We start from the raw sequence: 8,787 nt of genomic DNA, 5'->3' as shown, positions 1-8,787 counted from the left end.
TTCTATGAAAAATGCCTTGGAATTATTAATAAAATAATTTGGAATGGGGTGCTTTGTTAATAATAATTTAAATGCTTATCAAACATGATGTATAATTTGACAAACAAGTTCATTTGTTTACATTGCATCAACTAATATGAACTATGAGAAATATATATTTTTACAGCCTTTAGGTTTAGCTAATAAAAACGTTCATGTTCTTGTTGTTTCACAGTGACATTAAAATGTTTCAGTAAATGTTATCTAAGCATGACATTATCTTGGCTAAATGAAGAAGTATTGTTATAAAAGTTCATTGTTCATTGTTAGATCATGTCTACTAATGCAGTTAGTAATGTTAGTAATGTTTAGTAATGTTAACAAATGAAACCTTATTGTAAAGTGTTACCTGAAAAACTTTACTAGAAGGGTAGGGTAGAGTGGGGGAAAACGCCCCCCTTAAGGAAAATGTGACATTACAGTGAAACAAAACATAAATGTGACTAGAATTGCCATCCCGGTTTTGAGTGACTATGGCAGGAGTTATTCACCAAATATTAAAATTGCTCAGCCTTCATAATTAATTAGTATTTTCACTGAAAATATTTTTGTACAAAGGGGGCGTTTTGCCCCAGCGGTGGGGTAAAACGCCGCCCAAGGTGGGGTAAAATGCCCCCTTTCTTACCAACCAGTTTGCTTCATAGATCAACAGCAAAATTAACAGACAATAGTTTTTAATCTCTAAAGGTAAAAGGCAAGTAATGTATCAACATGTATATATATTAATATTTATTTCAGCAATGTTCAAAATAGGCAAAATTAACTACCTTCCATCAGTGAGCTAACTGTGCTAGCAAGCTAGCTAGTTAATGCTCACTTGAGGTAATTTTTTCATGTTTTGTTCAAATATTTTGATTTTACCACCTAGTTATACTGCATTAAGTGTAAAACAAAGGATTTGATAGACAGAAATATTTTATTATAGTAATTATGATAGAGAAACTATGCCCCCAGGGGGGGCGTTTTACCCCTCAGCGTAGGGGGCGTTTTACCCCACAAGCTATGAGTTTTTAAAAAAAAAATTAATTTTTAAAATATAATTATATTCCTTATAAATAATATATGATCTCAAACTACAGACTTCACTATTCATCTATCATACATCACTGCGATATCCTGCAGAACAATATTCTCTTAAACACTTATTTACTAATATCTGAAAATTATAGCATTTACCCTGTAATCCTCTTCTCTTCAAATGTGTCGCTGGTGTCAGCTTCTCCATAGAGATTTGTATATCCCCGTTATCAACATAGTGCATAGCAACAGTAAAAATGTATCTTGACTACTTTTAGTGGTTATTTTGGGAAAAACAGGTGGGGGGCGTTTTACCCCAGGGGGGCGTTTTCCCCCACTCTACCCTACTGGCTATAATACAGATGAATGACATCTGACAGAAAATAAATCAAGATGTTTTTTAATCTGGATTAAGAAGTTTTTTTTAAATCTGGATTAAGAAGTTTTTATCTGGATTATATATGGATTCATACGAGTTGAATTATAATGTAAAAAACTAAAATCGAATCAAAATGCAGTTTAATTTAAGAGTAAATGTAGGCCTTTAGCCTAAATATAATATTTTTTTCATTTACTCATGGACATTGGATTTATTCTAAACACATAATTTATTAGAGCACCTGCACAATATTTTCTTTCTCAGCAAGAAGAGCTCACATAAAAATTTAAATGCATTATTCACTCTCAAAAAATTCAGAGAACTAGATCAGAAAACGAATCGTTCTTTTGAGGCGGTTCTCTTTAATGAACCACTTGATCCGGTTTACAAAGCGGACTGGACACACACAAACACCGACAAGAGGGTCAGATGTAAGTATATTAGCTGGTCAGCTGACCCATGTGTTGTCTTTACAACAGACTGTTTAGTGAAGAGTGAATAATTTAACATATGGTGTGTGTGTTTGTGTGTGTGTTCTGTATATGTGTGCACTGTGCATCATGGCAGCGTCTGTTATATCGCCCTCTGCTGGTCATGTCAGTGCTGCTGGTAAAAGTGTTTGTGCCCACAAGATGTTTCTACATGTGCAAACTGAAATAAGTTGTACGAAAGGAAAGAAATTGTGAGTTATTTTCTTTAAAATTAATATGGCTGGTGTTTTTATTGTGGTAAATGGTCAGGACAAGAGAAATGTCCAACACACAAAGATAGCAAATCCTAAACACACACACACACACACACACACACACACAACATCCTTGTTGAGGTAATTTGAGAGAGGGAGATATAAAACCGTGTATGCGAGAGATACAGTGTGTAAATGAGCTGTTGTGAGGCTGTGTGTGTGTGTGTGTGTGTGTGTGTGTGTGTGTGTGTGTTTATCAGATGAAAGCAGTATCAGGTGTTCGTAATAAAGCTAATGGCAGGAGTTAGAAGTTTTCTTATGGGTTCAAATTCTTCAGAATCAACAAAGACAAAACAATCCATACACATTTAGATTAGCAATCTACTTGCACAAGAATTAGCATTAGTTTTAAGCATTATGTGCATTAGCCTATAATAACGTGTTATGTATCAGTCTTTTTAGACCAGTTCTGCATTCATTGTCACTAATACACATCTTACATTTGTTTTGTAGGCTACATATGTATATGGCTTGGTTTTCTGTGACATTTGATTATTGCTATTTGTTCGTGTGTGTGTGTGAATATATCACTGCTTGTGATGTGATTGTTAAATGAGTAAATATGATGTTTTGTAGAAATTTTGCAAGAATGAATTGTGATTGCTTTGGTAGCATAAGAATGCCTTGAAAGTAACAGACATGTTTGTTTTGTATGCCATTTTTTTTTTTTTTTTTTCATCATTTTATGAATTTATGGTTGTCTTGGAGTTACATTCCATCCGTAAAATTTCCAGCTATTACTGCATATTTTTTTCTTTAAAAACAAAATTGAACATTTGTTGGAAAAAATGATTCGTTTTCAATTATAATTGAATTTTGCACACATCTTAGTAAATTTTTTTTTATATAATTAATTTAAAATGATGCATATACATATAATTTTAATATTTTTTTTTTAAAGACATTTTTGGGGTTTTGGCCAGAAGAAACAAACCTTACTGTTAATCCCTGTTCGAGGGTGAGCAATTTTGGCAAAAAAAACTACTTGACAACTAATCCGAACACCATAAACCAACTAACCAGAACACTTTAGCAATGTCATATGAATGCCACGGCACTAACAACATTGTGAAGGCGAGGTTTGTACAGTCAAGAAAATGTAAAAAGTGTTTATGAGCTGTTGTTTATGCTCATTTTCTTGTATGTTCACACGCAAGTGTTTTAGAGCGACTTCCACTTTCAGCCAGACGGCAATTTGCCTAAATTAGGAGCCCGATCTTCTTTATTGCCTAGGTTGGGTAAAGCATGTTAAATAGTTTGACCACGTTAATCCAGTGGCAATAACTTATTTATCTGTGTTAATGAAATCACTGTTAATTATTTACAAGTGTTAGTGAAGCGTCTTTAATTATCTGTTCTGTAATACTCCCTCTCTACCGGTGTATCTTTTTTCTCTCTCTCTATGTCTCTCTGTGTCTTTGTTATATAATCTCCCTTTCTTTTTCTCTCTATGTCCTTTTTCTGTTGATGTGCATTTGAAATGTTCAATGTGCATGAACGAGCACATATTTCCCTTGACGTTGTGCTTATGTATTTTTATAAACATAAACCATATAAGTTAGTGTGCGCATATAAACGCACGCCGTGCTTTAGTAAAGCGATCCCAGGACCATGAATAATGAACATTATGAGGCCCAACCCCCCTCTCTTTCGCTGTCCTCTCCGTTTTCATTTGCTTTCTCTCACAGATCATGTGACCACTCTGAGACCAGTAATTATTCATGAGCTCCTCACCGCACCGCAGGACCTGCGCGAGAAAGCCTCCGGCTCCGAGCTGAGGCCCCGCTCCAGCTGCACGCAGGGGCCCATCGGCCTGCACGGGTCAGACGGCGACACCTTACACCGCAGACGGCGAGGAAACACTCACCCTCACCCCGCCACACTCTGGATGAATAAAAGATGCCCACAAAAGAGAAAAAACCGACAGAAACCGAAGAAAGGGATGACGAAGGAGAGGAGAAGGAGCCAACAGTGAAAGGAAAGAGTAAGAGGGACGCAAAGACGAGACAGAAGAGCTCCGAGGAGAAGACAGCAAGCACTGAGACACTTACAGAGAAGGAGAAGAGAAAAAAGAGTGACTCAGTAAAAGAGAAAAAGAAAAAGAAGAAAAGGGAAGATGTTGAGGTGACAGAGAATGACAACGGGACAGACGAGCAGAACAACAATGAGCCCATCGGCAAAGAAAAACAGACCAAAGGGAAATCCTCTAGCGAGGAACGGGACGGAAAAGAGGTAAGGAAAGAGAAGAAGAAGAAGCGCAAACCATCCGAAAGCAAAGAAGGACAAGACGACATGGGGTCCAAGGAGAAAAAGAGCAAAGACGGCAAGAAAAAGAAGAAGTCGGCCGAGGAAGAGGAGGATGAGGACGCCGTGCAGGAGGAGGAAGAGGAGGATAAGAAGAAGAAGAAAAAAGATAAAAAGAAAAAGAAAGGTTCCGACAGCGACGAGGACAAGAAAGCAAAGAAGGGGAAGAAGTCGAAGGTCAAGCAGGTGGATTATGCCGAGCTCTACCAGGAGGAGCTGATGAACTATCACACGGAGGAATCGGATGATCAAGAAGATGAATTCAACAAAAAGAAAGGTAGACTCTGGAAGAGGATTCCACTCCTGTTCTTCTTTGTATCCTTCAAGTCTTTTCATCGAGACAAAAGAGAAAGGGAGAGTTTAAACTAGACCCGCTGAGGTTTTCCCAAAGCGGTTTGTCAAAACTTAATGCATTTATTCATTTGCTCGAAAAGTTCTGTCATCGTTTACTCACCCTCATCTTCTTCCCAACATGCTTTTATGGGTTTGAAAGGACGCCATGCAGTAACCGAGTCTTTTGAGCATCATAACGGACAAAAAATCATAAAAACACCATAAAGAAATTTCAGAGCTTCAGTGATGGAGAAGATTAGCAATTAACAACTTTTGGCCTGTTTCTCACACAAATCTAGAGTGACTTCAGAAAACTTAATTGGCTTCTGTACTGTTTTTGTTGTCCTTTTTGTAGCATGTCTGCCTTGGTTAATGTGAACTGCCCGCAAAAATCTCTCTTTTTGTGTTCAGCAAGCAGGTTTAGAACAACATATTTGTCATTTGTTCTTGAACTAACTTGTTAAATGAGCAGATTAGCCTACATGTGGAGACTTGGTGAAGTGTATAGAGCCACCCGACCTACTGTCAAACTGTCTGTCTTTTCTGGGGATGAGCTGTCTTTCTCTCTCTCTGCGTCTGTCTCTCTTTCTCTGCTTTCACTCTCAGTCAGGCACCCCCGTCCTCTCGGTTTCTCACAGGTTGGATTTCTTTTAACCCTGGAACATCTCTTAATTGATTACTTGAACGTTGGAGGTCGAATGGCGAAAACAGAAATAGACGAGGGAGGAATGGAGACAGAAAAAGAGCAAATAATCCACCTCTTATGAACGATTTTTCTGGAGTGGCAATATGGAGATTAAGATGCTCTTGTTTTTAGGCCTGCGATAGCTAATTATAATCAGAACTTTAATTTTTAAGAGTGTCAGGATCTGATTTGCAGTCAAATTCTGATCATTTCACTAACGTCCAGTCAGAGAACCTTCCGGATTTCATATTGGCAGACAGCTCTAGAGGTCTCTGTTTGGCACAGCAGAAGTGTGTCTGGATTGGCTGATTATTACAGTGTCCTGGCAGCAGGGTATCATGACAGAACGGCGGCGGGCGCTGTGCCAGCGGTGGATTTGAATCAGACGGGCACCTCTCTATGGCCTGAAACATTACACTCTAATCGGCCTATTCATGGATCCATCAAAACCGCATTCAGCACGGTGGACGTCAAGCTGTCAGGTTCAGTCAGGTGTAGCACGTTGAATTGAGGTTATCACTTAGCACCGACCCAGGGGAACCTTACCTTATATTTCGCAACTTAAAGGGACAGTTCACCCAAAATGAAAACCTGTATGAGTTTCTTTCCTCTGCTGAATACAAAAGAAGATATTTTGAAGAACATCTGTAACCAAACAGTTGTTGGGCCCCATTGACTTCTATAGTATTTTTCCCTTCCATACTATGGAAGTCAATGGAGTCCATCAACTGTTTGGTTACCCATATTCTTCAAAATATCTTCTTTTGTGTTCAACAGAAGAGATAAACTCATACGGGTGAACTATCCCTTTAACAACGCTTCGAACAACGTAAGAGAATTAAATATAATAGCAGCGTTTACCTATAGCAACAGTGCTGTAGGCCTACTCGAGCGCTTTCCGTTAGGATCTTAATGGGATATAGTATAGTACTGGTAAACTAAAACATAAGTAATGTAATTATTTTTCAGTATTCAGTATACGTCAGTATTTATCACTAAGATGGTTATCATCGAGATTTATTTTATCAATAAGATAGTTGACAGCTAATAAGGGGAGGCAAAAAGGGGAGGTTGCACGAGACGGGACAGACCTGCAGGGTAAAATAAGTCGACCCACTGAAAGTCATAATGATTAAAAAGAACCAACATATCGTGAATTATATAGATTTTACGGACAGAAAGTATAAAAATAATAGTCGATTTATTTCAAGTAGGACATAAATGAAAGTATAAACGCTTGTTTTTCAGTTTCCGCTATGAATGATTCGTAGTTCGTTCAGTGAAAGATTGTATAGAATGGTTCAAACCGATAACATTTCAGTTTGTGAATCTTCACTGATTAATTTAAAGAACCACTAGTGACCAGTTTCATAAACTTATCCTCTATGTTGACTGTGTGTCTTAAGAGCTAGTCTGACCATCAGTTTGTTATGTGGTAGTTACTTGTCGGATTCAAATTGGGCCAGTCTAGTTTTTTATGTAGCCTAACTGTTAAAATAAAAATTGTATAATTAAATAAATTACACCATGACTAACTTGTAAAACTATCTAAGCAGTTTATGCAACCGGCCACAGTTCACAAGAGTCATTTGTTCGTAAAAAACTAGTCAAAATGGATGTGTTTTGAGTGGAGCCGGGAAGACACTGTAATCAAAATATTTGTTTGAAGAACCTCAGATGATGAGGTTCAAGAGTCAGGAAGGAAGAAGACAGGGGTCGGCGTGACTGGGACTCGTACTTTATTAAAATAAAACAAAACAAACAAAACACAACGCGCATTCACCGTGGCGACGGCACAAAACAGTTCAAAAATGAGAGCTCGGATCCACCGGTTTTCTTTCTCTGCGTCCAATTTTCTCTCCAGTCTCTCGTAGGAGTCCTCAGTCTCTCTCTCTCTCTCTCTCTCTCTCTCTCTCTCTCTCTCGTTCCAGCGCGGCTTATAAACGGTCACTCCACGCCAATTACTGCAATAAGACACAGGTCACAGTGTTCGTCATTTGCTCGTCTCGTTTCTCTCTCTCCCGTTACAGACCGCGCTGAACCCTATGGCTGAACCACGTCCCCCTCGCCACAATCATCAAGAACTTTTTTAAATGTTTAAAGAATTATAGCAACTTAAGAACCTTATACAGCCATAATAATTCCTGAAATTAGGGCACAAGGATATCGCCACATGCCAAGATAAATTGGTTTGTAATGAGCTTTGGCATGAAATTATTCATTGAAAACCCAGATTGATTGGTTAATCTCTGTCCAATTAATCCCAGTTCGGGGGACCAGTATGCATTGCGTTTGTGAACATTTTGATTAATAAAAGCATGTTCCATATGTTTGAACGTTACTCCTACATGCTGCTCCTCTGGATAAAACATGCATTTGGTTGTCACAGGTCTTGCAGTGGTTCAGAGAAAGGTAGAGGTCACACCGTGAGCATCAGGGCCATGTCGTACTCTCACTCCATTAACATGGCTAAGTTACAGAGATATTGCTTACAGCGATTCAGCTTATACAAAAGTGGGTGAGCTTAGAATAGCAAGTTGTTGGGTTACACGGGATATACCTGAGCACTCTGCATTCGAGACTACAACCCTTCTAATGTTATGCTAATGAAAACAAGATGCTTTCTGTTGGTGGAGGTCGGCCATAACCGAGATATAAGCAATATTTCCGCTTTCTCCTCAGTGTACGAGGTGGTGACCATCACGGGTGATGTTAAGGGTGCTGGGACTGATGCTAATGTGTTCGTCACCTTGTATGGAGAGTTTGGAGTGACTCCCAAAGTTCACCTGGCCAGCAAGTAAGTTATGCTTCGACTCTGCATCTGTACATGATGATCTTAATCTTGAGAGTTTCCAAAGTCAAGTCATTTTTCTTAAAGGGATCGATGCATATCAAGATGTGTTTACTAACTACTTGTAATTGTTTTGTGTTCTCAAATCTTTCAAGTGTCAGCTGAATTTTCTGGTAATTTTGAGGACGTCCGTGGTGCAAAATAAGTAGGAATTTCTGTGGATTTTGACAGTGACAGTGCATATCTGTCATATTAATTATTTCACTTTGTATTCTCCTTCAATCTACAGCACAGAAAAGAGGTATAACATTAACATGGCCACCTCATCTGCTCGTGTGTGGCCGTGCATTGCTTTTTTGCGCACAATGCTGTACAAGAGAACATCCTGCATGCTTTGACCATCTCATTCACTCCTACACATCTTTGGGAAACAGATATTGTTTCCTTAGCAGGGCTATATGATTATTCATGAAATGAATTATTCATGACATGAA

General features: G+C 38.5%; 1 protein-coding gene across 1 annotated transcript in view; it reads left to right on the top strand.

Moving 5' to 3' along the window:
* The first annotated feature begins 3,887 nt into the window (after window positions 1–3,887).
* loxhd1a (lipoxygenase homology PLAT domains 1a) overlaps window positions 3,888–8,787 on the top strand; it is a 35,330-nt gene continuing 30,430 nt past the window's right edge. The window contains exons 1-2 of the mRNA XM_084386377.1: window positions 3,888–4,761; window positions 8,185–8,299. Of these exons, the coding sequence (XP_084242503.1) occupies window positions 4,080–4,761; window positions 8,185–8,299 (797 nt within the window). The 5' untranslated portion in view covers window positions 3,888–4,079. The remainder of the gene's footprint in view (window positions 4,762–8,184; window positions 8,300–8,787) is intronic.

The sequence above is a fragment of the Rutilus rutilus genome (assembly GCF_951802725.1).
Source record: "Rutilus rutilus genome assembly, chromosome: 18".
In the NCBI taxonomy this organism is placed as follows: Eukaryota; Metazoa; Chordata; class Actinopteri; order Cypriniformes; family Leuciscidae; genus Rutilus; species Rutilus rutilus.
This window is presented reverse-complemented; position numbering and strand designations above follow the sequence as displayed.